This window comes from Dendrobates tinctorius, unplaced genomic scaffold (assembly GCF_039654945.1).
Source record: "Dendrobates tinctorius isolate UK_male_01 unplaced genomic scaffold, ASM3965494v1 ptg000001l, whole genome shotgun sequence".
In the NCBI taxonomy this organism is placed as follows: domain Eukaryota; kingdom Metazoa; phylum Chordata; class Amphibia; order Anura; family Dendrobatidae; genus Dendrobates; species Dendrobates tinctorius.
The window spans coordinates 5,464,808-5,484,662 of record NW_027361669.1 but is presented as its reverse complement, the minus strand read 5'-3'; the positions used below and the strand labels follow the sequence as shown (position 1 = coordinate 5,484,662).

The following is a 19,855-nucleotide window of genomic DNA, read 5'->3' as shown; positions in this document are numbered from 1 at the left end:
GCGACCAAGTATTGAGTGCATTTACTGAGCATACAATTCAGTAGGCCAACATTTCGGATTTTAAAATACTTTTTCAAGCTGGTGTTATAAAGTATTCTAATTTACTGAGATAATGACTTTTGGGTTTTCGTTGGCTGTAAGCCATAATCAGTGGTCCCCAACCTTTCTGACCTTGAGAGCCACATTCAGCTTAGAGAGAGGGTCGCGAGCCACATCCAGCTCCCACCCCCTTCAAAGTAGTGTCAACCAAAGCCCCCATTACAGGTATAATGATAACCAAAGCTTTTCCACAGAAATCACTCCAAAGCAATACACTGAGATCCAGGGGTTCCCACAATACCCCCATTCAGTATTCTCCCTTCAAGGACTCCCAACACACTGTCACACCCAGCTTTGAGCACCTAACAGGTAGTACCATCCTCCAGCGTACCATACCAAAAACATCTCTAAACCTCCAAGACCATTCACCATTTCGAGATGTTCTCTTCATACCTGTTTGCTAGACCTGGACCTAATGCACCAAGCTGGCAGTCGCGAGCCACAATTCATGGGACTGCGAGCCACATGTGGCTCCCGGGCTACAGGTTGGGGACCACTGGCCATAATCATCAACATTAACAGAAATAAACACGTGAAATACATCACTCTTTATAATATGGGTTTGACTTTTTGTATTGAAGAACTGAAATAAATTAGCTTTTTGATGATATTCTAATGTTGTGAGAAGCACCTGTATATGCCCTATGTTTTCTAACATGCTGTGGTCTTGCATCCCTGCTTAGATGTGGGTTACATATTATATGTGCATACAGATCGATTTAGCACCCGTAAACATACCTTGATAGTAGAGTCTACAAAGCAGGGAACTTTCCACTTGCTGGCTTCAAGTAGAAGTGCATTCTCTAGCAGTATATCCAGGCGTTGGCTCTCAGACAGCCCTGTGCACTTCATGGATGCCACTTATGTCAATCCAGTTTCTATTCCAGGCACAGGTATCTGCAGAGCAGAAATAAAAAGCATTTAAATGCATAAGCATTTCAGAGACTTCTTACCACTACGAAGTGAAGGTGACCAGAACCTGTTAGGTTTCCGAAGCCCTGGCATATCCAGCAAACTTGTTCTGGCTGAACAAGAAGTGAGCCATTCTAAGTCAATGGATCATATTGGTCACGGTACTTGTGAGAAGGGGCCGGTTCAGAGGACCACCCCCATGAGAAGACCACTCCCTTATCCAGACTAGGTTCCCCATTATGCATTTCATCCGTATAATTTGCATCAGTTTTAGTGTAAATGTATTCAGATCAAAGGTGGAACAGTACAAGAGTTCGTGATATAGAATGTCAGCAACTGACAGCAGGCATGTCATCCTCAGCTCGATCTTGGTGCAGGTCTATTTGGGAGGATATTTGCACGCTGGCATAGAAAATATTTCTGCATAATGTCCCCATTAGAGGTATGCATGATGGCTATATAGAAAACAGTCTAGTGTTACTTTCCATTTGGCCAAGGGTTTTTAGGATAGTTTCAGAAATGCATGCCAGCCACTTTTGGCAGACATCTGTATATAGGGAGAGGATTTATGGTACTTACAAGACATAATAAATGACAAAGTGAATGCTGTATACACAAGGGGGATAAGGGAAGGACAGGTGTATGAGACCTCCCCGGGCTCTAGGAAGCAATCAAGTCCTACAGAATATGGCTTCATATTCACGGACAGGACAACCTCCCCAGCCAAGTGAGTCTCCTATTAAAAAGAAACTGGTAGAAATCAATATAATCATTAGAAATTGCTTCAGACTGAAACCGCTTTAGCACCTGCCAACTTTTCTTGACCCCCTCACCCCAAAAAAAGTTCTTACAAATCCTGAGTGGGACCTAGTGATGCACCTACACCATACATTCAGTACCTGTACGTGGAAACCAACTGTCTGGCATCGCCATAATATTTGTGAAATTCAGGCAAACAGTGACCCAAAGTAAAACACGTTTACAAAAACCAAGAATGCAAATAATATAAATAAGCGTCGTCCACACCACAAGCGTTCCCGCAGGTCTGTGTATGGAATACAGCTGGAAACAGTATACTGACATACGAGGGGTCAGCCTTACATAAAGACACCCTTATACAAGAAGGTTGGCAGCCGCTATCTGGAAAACACTCTGCAAATGATGCTTCATGGGCACATATACACCATCTACATGATCAAATCACAGTACATGGCAGGTGGAAGGAACAAACACCAGCAATTATAGGACACAATGTCCAGCCCAACCGAAGGGAGGGAAAAATAATTAAAAATAGGCAATTTATAATGGAGCCAAAAAGTTGACATGAACCCATGCAGGATGTGTTTTTTCTTCTTTGTATGCAGATGTGGTGAAAAAAAAATTATATATATAATAAATATTACTATTATTAGCTCATCTGCACAGTCACATCAGTCCAATCGGGTCATGTGTACGAGCACTTAATCTGATACTTTTCTTGAGCGAGAGATGTGATGTGCCAGTAATGAGAAATCTAGGAGTCACCTGCAAATCAGACTGGAAGTGCACTGGGGGCGTAACAATGTGTTGGCAGACGTACCCCAAGTGCACTGGAACCCAATCCCCATCTACCCCGAGTGCGCTGCCAGCCTGCTTTACCTATGGCTGCTGCCCGAGAGGTCTCATAACTAGCACCTATATAGACTATGGCCTCAATTCAATATTTGCAGTTTATTTTTAGCTTTAAGTCCCTTTGTTGATTGATTGCACCAAAGTCATCAAAATAGGCACAGAATTATAGAAAAAAAAAAACGGCATTATTACTACCTCTCATTGACCAAATGTCACAAAGAAAACTACACCGGGTAGGGCTGGAGTGGAGATATACAAATCTGTCTTAAAAAGATGGCGACTGATGACCCAGAGGCCAAATATCCAGTCACTACACCCCACCAGCAGGTAATAAACCCAGGCAATGCTGATTCAGGGCCCATGCCCAATCTAAAGCCCCCGTTACACATAGCGATATCGCTAGCAATATCGCTGTAATGTCACCGATTTTGTGACGTAGCAGTGATATTGCTAGCGATATCGCTATGTGTGATACTTACCTCCGACCGGCTCCCCCACTGCTCATCGCTGATCGCGCAAAAAGGTCCTGGGCCGTTTCTCGTTGGGCACTTCCTGCTGGGCTTCCTGTGGCGCCGACGAGCGACGCGTGGACGCAGGATCACCGCGTCTGACAGGTAAGTAGCGACCCCTGCGATGTCGCTGGTGAGATCTGCCTGTGTGGCAGCTCACTAGCGACCACTTAGCGATGCACCAGCGATCCTGACCGCATCATATCGTTGTCAGGATCGCTGGTGCATCGCTAAGTGTAACGGTACCCTAAGAGTATGCCGCAGTCCCCCCCCCCCCAGTGACATGTCCCACCTAAGGCTGTGTGCACACGTTGCGGATTCTGCTGCATTTCTGCAGCGTTTTTGGCCCTGCGGAAACACAGCAGTTCCGCAGACATGATACAGTACCGTGTTAACCTATGGCATTTCAAATCCGCTGTGCTCACGCTGCGGTTTTTTCCACGGTTTACAAACCACAGCATGTCAATTCTTTGGACGGATTCCGCAGCGGTTTCACACCTTTAACATAGCAGAGGTGTGAAACCGCAGGCTAATCCGCAGGAAAACCGCAGGTCACATTACCTGCGGATCCGCGCGGAAAATTCCACAGGTGAATCCGCAGCGTGTGCACATAGCCTAAGAGTGTGCCGCAGTCCCCTCCCCCCAGTGACCCGTCCCACCTAAGAGTGTGCCGCAGTCCCCTCCCCCCAGTGACCCGTCCCACCTAAGAGTGTGCCGCAGTCCCCTCCCCCCAGTGACCCGTCCCACCTAAGAGTGTGCCGCAGTCCCCTCCCCCCAGTGACCCGTCCCACCTAAGAGTGTGCCGCAGTCCCCTCCCCCCAGTGACCCGTCCCACCTAAGAGTGTGCCGCAGTCCCCTCCCCCCAGTGACCCGTCCCACCTAAGAGTGTGCCGCAGTCCCCTCCCCCCAGTGACCCGTCCCACCTAAGAGTGTGCCGCAGTCCCCTCCCCCCAGTGACCCGTCCCACCTAAGAGTGTGCCGCAGTCCCCTCCCCCCAGTGACCCGTCCCACCTAAGAGTGTGCCGCAGTCCCCTCCCCCCAGTGACCCGTCCCACCTAAGAGTGTGCCGCAGTCCCCTCCCCCCAGTGACCCGTCCCACCTAAGAGTGTGCCGCAGTCCCCTCCCCCCAGTGACCCGTCCCACCTAAGAGTGTGCCGCAGTCCCCTCCCCCCAGTGACCCGTCCCACCTAAGAGTGTGCCGCAGTCCCCTCCCCCCAGTGACCCGTCCCACCTAAGAGTGTGCCGCAGTCCCCTCCCCCCAGTGACCCGTCCCACCTAAGAGTGTGCCGCAGTCCCCTCCCCCCAGTGACCCGTCCCACCTAAGAGTGTGCCGCAGTCCCCTCCCCCCAGTGACCCGTCCCACCTAAGAGTGTGCCGCAGTCCCCTCCCCCCAGTGACCCGTCCCACCTAAGAGTGTGCCGCAGTCCCCTCCCCCCAGTGACCCGTCCCACCTAAGAGTGTGCCGCAGTCCCCTCCCCCCAGTGACCCGTCCCACCTAAGAGTGTGCCGCAGTCCCCTCCCCCCAGTGACCCGTCCCACCTAAGAGTGTGCCGCAGTCCCCTCCCCCCAGTGACCCGTCCCACCTAAGAGTGTGCCGCAGTCCCCTCCCCCCAGTGACCCGTCCCACCTAAGAGTGTGCCGCAGTCCCCTCCCCCCAGTGACCCGTCCCACCTAAGAGTGTGCCGCAGTCCCCTCCCCCCAGTGACCCGTCCCACCTAAGAGTGTGCCGCAGTCCCCTCCCCCCAGTGACCCGTCCCACCTAAGAGTGTGCCGCAGTCCCCTCCCCCCAGTGACCCGTCCCACCTAAGAGTGTGCCGCAGTCCCCTCCCCCCAGTGACCCGTCCCACCTAAGAGTGTGCCGCAGTCCCCTCCCCCCAGTGACCCGTCCCACCTAAGAGTGTGCCGCAGTCCCCTCCCCCCAGTGACCCGTCCCACCTAAGAGTGTGCCGCAGTCCCCTCCCCCCAGTGACCCGTCCCACCTAAGAGTGTGCCGCAGTCCCCTCCCCCCAGTGACCCGTCCCACCTAAGAGTGTGCCGCAGTCCCCTCCCCCCAGTGACCCGTCCCACCTAAGAGTGTGCCGCAGTCCCCTCCCCCCAGTGACCCGTCCCACCTAAGAGTGTGCCGCAGTCCCCTCCCCCCAGTGACCCGTCCCACCTAAGAGTGTGCCGCAGTCCCCTCCCCCCAGTGACCCGTCCCACCTAAGAGTGTGCCGCAGTCCCCTCCCCCCAGTGACCCGTCCCACCTAAGAGTGTGCCGCAGTCCCCTCCCCCCAGTGACCCGTCCCACCTAAGAGTGTGCCGCAGTCCCCTCCCCCCAGTGACCCGTCCCACCTAAGAGTGTGCCGCAGTCCCCTCCCCCCAGTGACCCGTCCCACCTAAGAGTGTGCCGCAGTCCCCTCCCCCCAGTGACCCGTCCCACCTAAGAGTGTGCCGCAGTCCCCTCCCCCCAGTGACCCGTCCCACCTAAGAGTGTGCCGCAGTCCCCTCCCCCCAGTGACCCGTCCCACCTAAGAGTGTGCCGCAGTCCCCTCCCCCCAGTGACCCGTCCCACCTAAGAGTGTGCCGCAGTCCCCTCCCCCCAGTGACCCGTCCCACCTAAGAGTGTGCCGCAGTCCCCTCCCCCCAGTGACCCGTCCCACCTAAGAGTGTGCCGCAGTCCCCTCCCCCCAGTGACCCGTCCCACCTAAGAGTGTGCCGCAGTCCCCTCCCCCAGTGACCCGTCCCACCTAAGAGTGTGCCGCAGTCCCCTCCCCCAGTGACCCGTCCCACCTAAGAGTGTGCCGCAGTCCCCTCCCCCAGTGACCCGTCCCACCTAAGAGTGTGCCGCAGTCCCCTCCCCCAGTGACCCGTCCCACCTAAGAGTGTGCCGCAGTCCCCTCCCCCAGTGACCCGTCCCACCTAAGAGTGTGCCGCAGTCCCCTCCCCCAGTGACCCGTCCCACCTAAGAGTGTGCAGCAGCCCCCCAGTGACCTGTCCCAGATGTACACGCCATAGCAGTCTATGGGACTGTGACCAGTGCTGGGTGGTCTCATGCCCACCTCCTGTGGGGTCTGTACATCACTACTATCACTATAAGGGTACCCCGCCATAGTTCCGCCTATGCCCCCCGTGGTGGACAGCCCAGAGGGCCCCGGGTAGGACACCGGCTGCGGAGCTGGAGATTTGGGCGGGACGGTGAGCCCTCCGTGCCTATGGATGTATATGGACCACTCACCTCCCCCAGGCTGCCTGCAGGGCGCCGCAGGGCTCAGCGCTCGTGCCCATCCTCCTCAGTCCATGGTAGGCCACCCCGTGCAGGGCGCCCCTACCGCGGCCGCAGCTCACATAACCCAGGGAAGCTTTTTGTTTACTCCGTTGTAAGCCTTAGCCTACGGGGTTTTGAAAGACGTAGGCCCCTCCCAGGGCAGCGCCCCTCTGGTGACGTCAGGGCAGAGGGGCGGGTCTAGTGCGAAACACCCCATAACATATACAAGACAGCAGGAAGCCCCGCTGCGTCTCCATCCACAAACCGTCACAGCAGCGCCCCTAGCGGCCAAGCTGTAGTCCCGCACCCTCCCTCGGCCGCTTTATGTGCGTTAACCCTTTCCCGACACGGTGATTCTCCGTTGTTGCTCTGAATTTTGCTCCGGCTCTTCCAAGACCAAGAGTCATATTTTCTTTATTCAGTGCTTGGATTTTGTGGGTTGTGTTGTACTTTTGAATGACACCTTCCATTTTATCATGTAATGTATGGGAAAGCCGGAAAATAATTCCAATTCCAAAAAACCCCACAATTCTGTACTTCTGTGTCCGGGGTTTCGTTTTTAGACCGTACAAAATATAATAAAAATTACCTAGAAAAGACGCGTAGTTTTTTTTTTATTTATCAAATTCAGCAATTCATTAACCCCTTGCACGTTCATGACCGGGCCAATTTTTACAATTCTGACCACTGTACCTTTATGAGGTCATAACTCTGGAACGCTTCCATGGATCCCGGTGATTCCGACAATGTTTTCTCGTGACATATTGTACTTCATGTTAGTGGTAAAATTTCATTCAAATAACTTGCGTTTAATTGTGAGAAAAACGGAAATTTGGCGAACATTTTGAAAATTTCGCAATTTTCCAACTTTGAATTTTTATGCCCTGTGGTGTAGTTACCACTATGTCAGCTAGGGGGCGCTGTGTGGGTGTCCCAGGACGGGTGTACAGGCACATTCAGGGTGGTAACAGGAGCAGGGTCCTAAATGACCATTATGGGTCTCAAGGTGGGTGGCCTTGGGATGTAGGCTCCAGGGTGTATTGATCAGCAGAGGTACTGCTGATCTTTCTGTTACACTGTGTCAGGGAAGCCTGTGTGTGTCTATACAACCTTTAGTGATGTCATAGCCATGTGATCACCTGTGGGTGTGGTTACAGGGCTATGTAATTGAGGTGTTTGGCACATGTGAGAGAGTGGAGGGAGTCTGTCAGAGTGTGGACAGACTTCCATGTGTCCAGGTGGGACACTACAGAGAGTGGCCTGTGTTCCAAGGAAGGAGAAGCCTTCCTGTGTCTGCGGCTGCAGATAGAGCGCTGCTCTGGACATTGCCCTGGCCTATGTATATTAGTTGTATATGGGGAGGACTACACCTCCCAGCATGTGCTGAGACTCTCGGGCCGAGTCTGAAGCCACGGACGTTTATGTTCTTTTGTGCCTAAGCTAGAGGCTATTTTGGTGATATGCAGATATATGGTTTATGGAGCAAATAAACCTCATGAACTTTGGGAAGAACCTGCCTCATGATTGTCTCCCGCTGCACCTGAGCGAGTCCGAATCCCTACAATTGGTGGAGAATGCGGGCAGCGACTCCCAGAAGCACGTGTGGCAGCGCTGGCGATTCTGAGCCAGGAGAGCAGACTGTCTGACAACCGTGAGTAATACTGACCGAGGTCAGAGAAAGTGACTGTATTAATATTTGTGGGATACCTCTGAGGAGAAGAGGCATCCGAGAACCTGTGTGGCCGACACAGATAACAGACAGGAGTCTGTGTTGCACTGACCAGGGTCAGTGAGAGACTGTGTCCCTGGAGGGGTCAGTGAGCAAGGTCCTGGAGGATCAGTGTTGGGAGGAGCCCTGAAGCACATGCTATGACCTTGGACCTGGTGAGGCGTGTGTTGGGCAGTCTCAGGTGGAGACGGATGTCCTGAAGAGCACTCGCTGAGCCCCTGGACCTGGTGAGACCGGTGTGTTGGGAAACCCTGGGAGGAGGGCTGCTCCCTGAATAGCACCCGGTGTGCGCCTGTGTGTTGGACGGTCTCAGGCGGAGACGGTACGTCCTGAACAGCACACGGACAGGACATGAGAGACTGTGCATGTGTTTTTGTTTTTTTTTTCTTTTCCTCTGCAAAACCTGAAGGTGCTTGCTGTGGCTCAGTGGGGTCACGAAGGTCTCGCAGCACAGGGTCCTGGTGTTTTTCCTTTTTTGGGATCTGCCCTGGGAGCATTGGTAGCAGACGCTGTCTGTCTACACCATCCTGCTGCAGCTTTATTGCATGTGACTAAGCGGATACAGTAGTTGTGGCTTTACACAACTATTGAGGGTGAGTACCCTGTATCATTGCTGCATAACCCATTATACCTGCACTGGTAAGGCCCTATGGGCGCGCTTTTGTGGTTTTTATCTTTGAGGGTGACAAGCGGTTTCCGGTAACCCGGCGGGGTTAAGAAGGGGACAAGCGGCTTCTGGTGGATCGGTGGGTCCACGAAGACTGCGCAGCAGGAGCTGCAGTGACACCAGCCGCTGTGTGTGTGTGAACAGCAGCCGGAGGTGCCGGTGATCAGTGACAGCAGGAGCTGTGGTGGTGCCAACAAAGACTTGTGTGGTATCGTTAAAAGACAAACTGTACTGTGTGAACTGTGGCATAAGATGTTCTGCAGAACGGACATGGGGAAATCCCAAAAGGGGGCGGTGACCCAAAAGGGAGTGGTAACCAAAAAAGGGGTGGAGTCCCAAAAGGGGGCGGTGACACAAATTGGAGTGGTAACCCAAAAAGGGGTGGAGTCACAAAAGGGGGCGGTGACCCAAATTGGAGTGGTAACCCAAAAAGGGGTGGGGTCCCAAAAGGGGGCGGTGACCCAAATTGGAGTGGCAACCCAAAGTGGGGTGGTGGTCCAGAAAGTGGCCAAGTGTGAAGAAGTGACAGCACTGGGTGACTCAGTAGGTATGTCTGGAGTACCGCAGTGTATGTGCAGGTCTTTTTCAGAATGTGGAATATCCTTTCCGGGTAGTAATGACGGGCCACAGATGTGTACAGTGATGCTGCACCGGGAAGGAGCCTTTGGTCGGCTGGACTCAGAGAGTCAGGTGACTCTGACAGGAACGCCTCTCGTTTTCTCTCTGACCGAGAAAAACGTCAGGGTTCGCTGTAAACACGGGGTCACGGTGAACTACGCAGTAGACACAGTAGTGTTTGAGGGGACCAAAGGTGGTGAGTGCCAAGGTAGAGGAATACCACGGGACTTAGTCTATGCCTGGGAGAGGGGCCGGGACTTTCTTTTGTTTGATGACGTTTGGTCTGACGATGGAGATGCTTCGACTGTGGGACAAGCAGACACTGAGACAGTGACGGCTCCTGACATGGACAGGTCAGAGGTAGAACTGACCAGAGGAAGAAGTACATCTGCCCAACTGACGGACCTGACGTCTCGTGATAAGACAGATGGTGGGCTGGGAGATGAGACTACTGGACTAGACACATTGGTGCTGGATGGTAACTGGAGGGTTCACTCGACTGGGGTGACTGACCCAGTGGTACCCTTTAACGATATAATTAAAGAGGTAGTGGTGCGACACGTGATGGACAAAAGAGAACAAGATCGTGAGATACAGGTGATAAAGGAGACTGTAACAGAACATGTCGAACGGGAAAGAGTCCTAAGGCAAGCAGCTGAGCACAGAGTGGATGAGCTGGAGAAGGAAGTCTCTGAGCTCAGAGGTCACCTGTCAGCGTGTAAAACCATGAACAAGACCCTGTTGGAAGATATGGAGGTGCTCAGGGAGGCCCAAGAGAAGCATCAACAGGAGATTCTCAGGAGAGAGGATGAGCGTCGCTACCTGGCAGAGGAGAAAGATAAAGTTCTGCAAGAACTCAGTGGAGTAGTAAAAGGTCTTCTGCAGGAGAAGTGGAGGGGCGAAGACGTACAGCGGCCTTGCCCGACTGATAGCAAGGCAGAACTGCCAAAGCCCATCTTGGAAAAAGGTCTTGAAGACTGTAAATCTCAGGAAGATGGTGAGCCAAGAGCTGCACAAGACAGTCACCCGGTCTTGGCAGATACCTTGAGGGAAGTGTCCGTGGGGAACCCAGAGCCATCTGTCCAGGATGAGAGCAAGTCCATGACCTTCAAGTGCGTGATGGAGGTACCCGAAGACGTGCGAGAAGCGTGTGCCAGCGAAGGTGTGCATGAGACCTTTAAAAAGGCAGTAAAGGCCTATAGTGTGAGCTGGGCACCAGAAACAGACCAGTTGGTGATACTGGCAGAAACGGAAGACACAGAGAGAAGGGTGGCTGTCCTGAAGGAGATGCACCTACAATGTCTCCACACGAAACAGATGCTCGTGGAGCGTAATAGGAAAGCCGCTCGACGTCTGGAGCTTGCAAGGGAAGCACAAAGTCGGCTGGGCTTTGTGGAAGACATAATTCCGGTACCCAGAAATCTGGTGGGGAAAGTCGTTGGCAGACTTGGAAAGGTGATGCAGGAGATGGTGAATCGATCCTGTGTGAAGAGAGTGAGGATCCCACCTGCTGGTGAAATCCAAGTCGTTATTGAAGATGACATGGTTCCTGTCATTGTGGTTGGTTCGGTGGAAAGCATTGGGAAGCTTCGCATGCTCCTGGAATATCGGGTAGCGTACCTGAAGGAGATTGAGCAGCTAAGACAGGATCGACTGCAGATGAATGAGCAGATAGAGAACGTCAGGTGGCGTCCCCCTCCAACCCAAGGTGTAAGGACCCGAAGGGATCCTCCAAGGAATGAAAGGACAGGTAGTCGAAGGCAAGAACGTCGAGAGTCCGCAAGTGGCCGTTCTAATCTTAGTAACATAGGCACGAGACTCGGTGGTGGACATAGCGACAGAGGGTCAGACTCAGACCAGCCAGTTGGCCCAGCTGGACGTGGGACTCATGACCGTGCGAACTGGGAGAGCCAGCCAGTGAGAGAAAGGTCGCGTGATGAAGCACACTGCAGACAGGTGGAGACTAAAGAGTGTCTGGTCACACTGACGGACGTCGACGGGAAGGCCAAAGCCCAAGGCTGAGATACTGACCGCTGGGGGCAGGGGAGGCCTAACGTAAATATGCAGTATGACTACCGAAACAGACGGAGATGGTCCTCCCGACTGGTAGGGCAAGGTGACATGGGTGCCAGGTCTCAAGATCCCTGGGTGATGTCATGTGTTCAACCCCACAAGTTTGAACAGAGGGGGGAGGTATGTGGTGTAGTTACCACTATGTCAGCTAGGGGGCGCTGTGTGGGTGTCCCAGGACGGGTGTACAGGCACATTCAGGGTGGTAACGAGCAGGGTCCTAAATGACCATTATGGGTCTCAAGGTGGGTGGCCTTGGGATGCAGGCTCCAGGGTGTATTGATCAGCAGAGATACTGCTGATCTTTCTGTTACACTGTGTCAGGGAAGCCTGTGTGTGTCTATACAACCTTTAGTGATGTCATAGCCATGTGATCACCTGTGGGTGTGGTTACAGGGCTATGTAATTGAGGTGTTTGGCACATGTGAGAGAGTGGAGGGAGTCTGTCAGAGTGTGGACAGACTTCCATGTGTCCAGGTGGGACACTACAGAGAGTGGCCTGTGTTCCAAGGAAGGAGAAGCCTTCCTGTGTCTGCGGCTGCAGATAGAGCGCTGCTCTGGACATTGCCCTGGCCTATGTATATTAGTTGTATATGGGGAGGACTACACCTCCCAGCATGTGCTGAGACTCTCGGTCCGAGTCTGAAGCCACGGACGTTTATGTTCTTTTGTGCCTAAGCTAGAGGCTATTTTGGTGATATGCAGATATATGGTTTATGGAGCAAATAAACCTCATGATCTTTGGGAAGAACCTGCCTCATGATTGTCTCCCGCTGCACCTGAGCGAGTCCGAATCCCTACAGCCCTTAGATCACAGAGATACGGCACACAAAAAACTTGATAACTAACATTTCCCACATGTTTACTTTACATCAGCACAATTTTGGAACCAAATTTTTTTTTGTTAGGAAGTTATAAGGGTTAAAAGTTGACCAGCGATTTCTCATTTTTACAACACCATTTTATTTTTAGGACCACATCACATTTGAAGCCACTTTGAGGGTTCTATATGATAGAAAATACCCAAAAGTGACACCATTCTAAAAACTGCACCCCTTAAAGTGCTCAAAACCACATTCAAGAAGTTTATTAACCCTTTAGGTGCGTCACAGGAATTTTTTTGAATATTTAAAAAAAATGAACATCTAACTTTTTTTCATAAAAAAAATACTTCAGGTTCAATTTTTTTTTATTTTACCAAGGGTAACAGGAAAAATTGGACTGCAAAAGTTATTGTGCAATTTGTCCTGAGTACGCAGATACCTGATATGTGGGGGGGAACCACTGTTTCGGTGCATGGCAGAGCTCAGAATGGAAGGAGCGCCGTTTGACTTTTTCAATGCAAAATTGGCTGGAATTCAGATCGGACGCCATGTCACGTTTGGAGAGTCCCTGATGTACCTAAACAGTGGAAACCCCCTACAAGTGACCCCATTTTGGAAACTAGACCCCCCAAGGAACTTATCTAGATATGTGGTGAGAACTTTGAACACACAAGGGCTTTACAGAAGTTTATAACGTACAGCGGTACAATTAAAAAATCATATTTTTTCCACAAAAATGATCTTTTCACCCCAATTTTTATTTTCCTAAGGGTAACAGGACCCTAAAAGTTATTGTGCAATTTGTCCTGAGTACGCTGATACCCCACATGTGGGGGTAAACCACTATTTGGGCGCATGGCAGAGCTCGGAAGGGAAGCAGCGCCATTTGACGTTTTTGGCTGGAATTGAGATCGGACACCATGTCGCGTTTGGAAAACCCCTGATGTACCAAAACAGTGGAAACCCCCCACAAATGACACCATTTTGGAAACTAGACCCCCTAAGGAACTTATCTAGATGTGTGGTGAGCACTTTGAACCCCCCCAGTGCTTCACAGAAGTTTATAACGCCCGGGCGTGAAAATAAAAAATTCGTATTTTTTCCACAAACATGATCTTTTAGTCACCATTTTTTTATTTTCCCAAGGGTACCAGGAGAAATTGGACCCCAAAAGTTGTCCAATTTGTCCTGAGTATGCTGATACCCCATATGTGGGAGAAAACTACTGTATGGGCACATGTCAGGGCTCGGAAGGGAAGTAGTGACGTTTTGGAATGCAGACTTTGATGGAATGGTCTGCGGGTGTCATGTTGCCTTTGGAGAGCCCCTAATGTACCTAAACAGTGGAAACCCCCCACAAATGACCCCATTTTGAAAACTAGACCCACTAAGGAACTTATCTAGATGTGAGGTGAGCACTTTGAACCCCCAAGGGCTTCACAGAAGTTTATAATGCCAGGGCATGAAAATAAAAAAATCGTATTTTTTCCAGAAACATGATCAATTAGTCCCCAATTTTTTCATTTTCCCAAGGGTAACCGGAGAAATTGGACCCCCAAAAGTTGTTGTCCAATTTGGCCTGAGTACCCTGACACCCTATATGTGGGAGAAAACTACTGTATGGACACACGTCGGGGCTCGGAAGGGAAGCAGTGACGTTTTGGAATGCAGACTTTGATGGAATGGTCTGCGGGTGTCATGTGCGTTTGGAGAGCCCCTGATGTACCTAAACTATTGAAACTCCCCACAAGTGACCCCATTTTGGACACTAGACCCCCCACGGAACTTATCTAGATGTGTGGTGAGCACTTTGAACCCCCAAGTGCTTCACAGAAGTTTATAACGCTCGGACGTGAAAATAAAAAAATCATTTTTTTCCACAAAAATGATATTTTTGCCCCCAATTTTTTATTTTCCTAAGGGTAACAGGAGAAATTGGACCCCAAAAATTGTTTTGCAATTTGTCCTGAGTAGGCTGATACCCTACATGTGGGGGTAAAACACTGTTTGGGCGCATGGCAGAGCTTGGAAGGGAAGGAGCACCATTTGACTTTTTCAACTCAGAATTGGCTGGAATTGAGATCAGACGCCATGTTGCATTTGGAGAGCCCCTGATGTGCCCAAACAGTGGAAACCCCCAATTATAACTCCAACCCTAACCCCAACACACCCCTAACCCTAGCCCTAACCCTAGCCCTAACCCTAACCCTAGCCCTAACCCTAGCCCTAACCCTAATGGGAAAATGGAGATAAATACTTTTTTTTAAATTTTATTATTTTTCCCTAACTAAGGGGGTGATATCGGGGGGTTTGATTTACTATTTATGGCGGTTTTTATATTTGGCAGCTGTCGCACGCTAAAAGACGCTTTTTATTGTAAAAATAGTTTTTGCATCACCACATATTGAGAGCTATAATTTTTCCGTATTTTGACCCACCGAGTCATGTGAGGTCTTATTTTTTGCGGGACGAGTTGACCATTTTAATGGTATTTTCGGGCACGTGACATTTTTTGATCGCTTTTTATTCCTATTTTTGGGACGCAGAATGAACAAAAACCAGCGTTTCATGAATTTCTTTTGGGGGGGTGCGTTTACACCGTTCCGCGTGCGGTAAAATTGATAAAGTGGTTTTATTCTTCGGGTCAGTACGGTTACAGCGATACCTCATTTAGGTCGTTTTTTTATGTTTTTGTCGGTTTTATGCAATGAAAACTATTTTATATAAAAAATAATTATTTTTGCATCGCTTTATTCTGCGAGCTATAACTTTTTTATATTTTCGCTGATGATGCTGTGTGGCGGCTCGTTTTTTGCGGGACAAGATGACGTTTTCAGCAGTACCATGGATATTTATATGCGTCTTTTTGATCGCGCGTTATTACACTTTTTGTTTGGCGGTATGATAATAAATCATTATTTTTTTGTTTTGTTTTTTATTTTTATTTTTTAAGGGGTTCGCTAAAGGGGTTAACTAATGGGGCAGTTTTATAGGGCGGGTCATTACGGATGCGGCGATACCTAATATGTGTACTTTTATTGTTTTTTTATTATTATTTCCAAAAAATGGATTTATTGGGGGAATATTTTTTTTTTTTTTTTCTAATTTATTTGGCGATTTTTTTATTTTTTTTTTATTTTTTTTTTTTTTTTATTATTATTTTAACACTTTTTTTTATTTTTTTTTTTACTTTATTAAATAGTCCCAGGTGGGACATCACTGTCCTGTGACAGATCGCTGATCTGTCACATCACAGATCACTGTGACAGATCAGCGATCTGACACAGGCACTGCAGAAGGCTTCCTCATGCCTGCGCTTTGCCCCGAAGGCCCCCGTCGCCATCTTGGATTCGGGGGCCTGGAGGAAAGGAGTCCCCCGCAGCAGCGCTGCACATTGCGCTGCCGTGGGGGGCTCAGGGAAGCACGGAGGGAGCCCCCTCCCTGCCGATGCTTCCCTTTAACCCCCGGTACACCGCGATCATGTTTGATCGCGGTGTGCAAGGGGTTAACGTGTCGGGGCGGTCCGTGACCGCCCCTGACACATAGTGCCGGGTGTCAGCTGTGATAATCAGCTGACACCTGGCCGCGATCAGCGGCGCTCACCATGTGGGCGCCGCTGATCGCGCCGACGTACTATCCCGTCCATGGGCATAGGGGCCCAGGTCCCATGGACGGGAGAGTACGTCGGATGGCAGAAAGGGGTTAAAAAATGCTTGTGTCGCCATTTTTCGAGACCAGAATGTTTTCTCTTTTCCATTGATGGGGCCGTGTGAGGGATCGTTTTGATAGGCAGCTGGAACAGCGCCCCCCGGACAGCACGCTGGAAATGCGGCTGTCAGATATTGACAGTGGTATTTAACAGGTTAATAGATGTGGACTTCAATCTGCTCCACTGGCAGCTGCAAGAGGCGGATGATGGCTGAATAACAGAGCCATCATCTGCCGGGAAAGATGCAGGATCAGCTCCTGAGCCCGCATCAGATAAGGAGACCTAACATATGACATAACAGTATGTCATACGTCGAGAAGTGGTAAAGGGAACCTGTCGTTAGATTCATGCTGCCTGATCCGTGAGCATCATCAGTAACGCAGCTATGGTTGGACGCCCATGGTTACAGCCACAGCCACATGCGGGAAGTAAGCGGAACAATGCAATCAGAGGCATAGCTAGGGTTTTGGTTCAGGGGGGCGAAATTTCTGAGTGGGCCCCTAACCAGAGAACCTCAGCAGATGACCGCGCTGTTGCCAAAAATAATATATATATATATTCCATTATTGCAGCGTCAGCGTGGCCCCTCAGTGCACGCCGCAATAATGAAAGAGAGCGTCACATCACGCTCCCTCTCCCATCATTACCCTCTTCCTCTGACACACAGCGGGTGCGAGATGTCACTTCATCGCGTCCCTGCTGTGTGCCGGTCTGACTGCAGCGCAGCTCCTGACATCAGAGCAGAGCCACCGCCTAAATCAGCGTGGGAGCGAGGAGGAGAGGTGAGTATAGTGGGTTTTTTTTTAAGTTATATAGTGAGTCCTGGTTGCATGATTATGATACCCCGTATGGGGGGCGGCAGCATGATACCCGTATGAGGGGGCAGCATGACATACGCCGTATGAGGAGGGGGCAGTATGATACCCCGTATGATGGGGGCAGCATGATACCCTGTATGAGGGGGGTAGTATGATACCCCGCATGAGGGGGGCCTCATGATACCCCATATAAGGGAGGGCAGCATGACACCCTATGAGGGGGGCTGCATTATATTCTGAAGGGATTACATTATATTCTTTGGGGGGGCTGTATTACACTATATGAAGGGGGCTACATTATAGAGAAAGAAAGAACAGAGAGAGAGGAAAGAAAGAACAGAGAGAGAGAGAGAAAGGAAGAACAGAGAGAGAAAGATTAGAGAGAGAAAGAAAGATTAGAGAGAGAAAGAAAGAATAGAGAGAGAAAGGAAGAGGGGAAAGAAAGAACACAGAGGAAGAAAGAACAGAGAAAGAAATAAAGAACAGAGAGAGCAAAGAAACAGAGAGAAAGAAAGAACAGAGAGAGCGAAAGAAAGATTCTATAAAGATACTATAACAGCCTGGCTCCCATTGTAGTGCCCACCTGAGCCTCCTGGTGCAGGACATATCATGATCCGCTCACATGGCCGACATCTTCGAGTCCAAGGCGATCCTGCTGTCCGTTCTGTCGGAGGAGTCGGTGATGGATCTGAAGCATTCCCTGAGGTGCCTCCATGGTTCCGCCACAATCTCCTCCCGTAATTACTTCATTTCCGGTTAGCTTCCAGCACGTCACTTCCGGTGGAACGTCACGTGCAAATTTTAAAGTGCTCCACGGGGCTCTGCCATGTACTCCTGTGTCCGCGGGAAAAGTAAGCTCCTGACTGGGGCAGACTCTCAAAATCGAGACGGTTGGGAGGTATGAATGCTCCCCACCATACAGCTTGTACACGCATAACTCCACACACCTGATGCACACACGGTTCCGCTTTCTATGCCTCGTACACACACGGTTCCGCTTTCTATGCCTAGTACACACACGGCTCCGCTCCATACACTTCGCACAAACACACGGCACCACTCAGTACACAAGGCTTCACTCCTTAAACCTCGTACACAGGCGGCTCTGCTCCGCACACCTCGTACACGCGCGGCTCCGCTCTGTACACCTCGTACACGCGCGGCTCCGCTCCGTACACCCCGTAAACACACAGCTCTGCTCCGTACACCCCGTAAACACACAGCTCTGCTCCGTACACCCCGTAAACGCACAGCTCTACTCCGTACAACCCGTACACACACGGCTCTGCTACATCCACCCTGTAAACTCCTCCTGACCTCACACAGAAACTTCCCTTCATCCAGCACGGCAGAGTCCTGCATACACTGAAAGGCCCCTGATCATGTGACCTCGACTCCCCCCGCCGTGACCTCATCACAGGTCCTGTGGCCCAGAAAAAGCGTGGCAGAGCAGGGAGATGATCGATTCTCCTTGCTCTGCCACAGATACAGGTCCAGCAGCGTAGCCCGGGTGGGCCCCCTCAGAGCACGGGGCCCGGGGCGAACGCCCCCTCTGCCCCCCGGTAGCTACGTTACTGAATGCAATCCTATGGGTGCGGGATCGCCGCGATTCCGCCAAATGGAGCATGCTTCGCTTTTTACCGCGAAGCGATTCCGCCGCGGAAAAAAACGCAGCATTAGCAGAGCATTGCGGAATCCCATAGGATTGCATGGGATGCTTATTTTTCGCATTTTCACAGCAAAATCGCTCGTTTAAAACTGCCGCGAAAACTAGAAAAAAACGCGACGTGTGAACTCAGCCTTTCAGTCGATCAGGTTTATTTAGACACAGCATAAACTGCATAAAGTACTGTCTATTTCATTACAGCAACGAAACATGTTGCGACCACAAGTCAGTTCCAATAGCAGATACACCTGTCTGCATTTCCTACAACCCCCTAGTCCGAGGTTACCTTCCAGGAGCTCCACTCCACACGCTGACTTCCAGGGAAGCTGCTTTTTAGGGCTCATACTCACTTGACTTGCATGATTCTCGCATGAAAACCTGGCACTGCCTCCAGCACTTGGATCGGAGCGTGCGGCTACATGTATTTCTATGTAGCCTCACGCTCCGGTCCGAGTGCCGGCGGCAGTGCTCGGTTTTCATGCGAGAGACTCACACGAGAATCATGTGAGTATGTGCCCTTCCATCAGCAGACAGGCAGGAGCTCAGGAGCCAACAGCAGCAATACTCAGGCAAAGAGGAGCACATGACCTGGACTTAAATAATCAGGACAGACAGGAAGTTCCATGGCAGGGCGAGATACGAGACTCCATCTTGGATCAGGGCACACAGGCACAAAGGAAAGTCCAGAATCCTTACACATACACTGACTTGCTCGACAAGCTCAATCCTGTCAGTTCCAGGCCCTCAGAAGGCCGGTAGCTTCCCCCAACTCAGATAGCCATCACGGACTCTGCAGGCACATGTGCTTTCCAGGAAAACCTGTCTTCTTGCAGGACCTTCCAACACATAGACCATGTGACTGAACAACAGTCTCATTATATCCCATGAGACACACCCATTGATGGTAGGTGGTTAGCCAGACCCACCCAGCTCTCTGGCTAACCTGCAAGCCCAGCCCACATAAATTGAGCAAGGCTCGTGGAACTACAGGTCCCAGAGCAACATTCCAGGCTAACAGCGCAGAGGACCTCCGCCTCTGCGACACATACCGGCCATTCACAATAAAGCCGGTCACTGTCTCACACTATATAACACTGCGGTGACTGTGGCAACGCAGCATGCAGGCTGAGGAGATGTCGGGCTGGTAAGCACTCCATGGAGGAGCTGAAGAAAAGTGCTTTTATTTTAGATGAGGGAGCCAGGGGAGGGCACATAAAGGGGCAATGGAGAACATGGGGAAATTGGCAGATTGTGAAAGGGGGCATAGTATAGTGAAGGGCAGTGGGGACAATATGAAGAGAGACTTTGTGGGGGAGACAGGGAAAGGGTTAGTTTGTGGTGATATTATATAGAGGGTCAGTGTGTGAGGTTTATTAGAT

At 50.8% G+C, this 19,855-nt stretch overlaps 1 protein-coding gene across 2 annotated transcripts in view; it reads right to left on the bottom strand.

Moving 5' to 3' along the window:
- The window catches only part of CCNI2 (cyclin I family member 2), a 119,681-nt gene that overhangs the window by 22,284 nt on the left and 77,542 nt on the right, over positions 1-19,855 (bottom strand). Inside the window, exons 1-2 of one of the 2 annotated variants that reach the window (XM_073557744.1) lie at positions 6,346-6,529; positions 838-996 (exon numbers count right to left, since the gene is read on the bottom strand). In XM_073557744.1, coding sequence (XP_073413845.1) covers positions 838-951 — 114 coding nt within the window. In that variant the 5' untranslated portion in view covers positions 952-996; positions 6,346-6,529. Of the gene's footprint in view, positions 1-837; positions 997-6,345; positions 6,530-19,855 lie in introns of those variants that run through there. The other variant, XM_073557927.1, reaches the window with a different exon arrangement.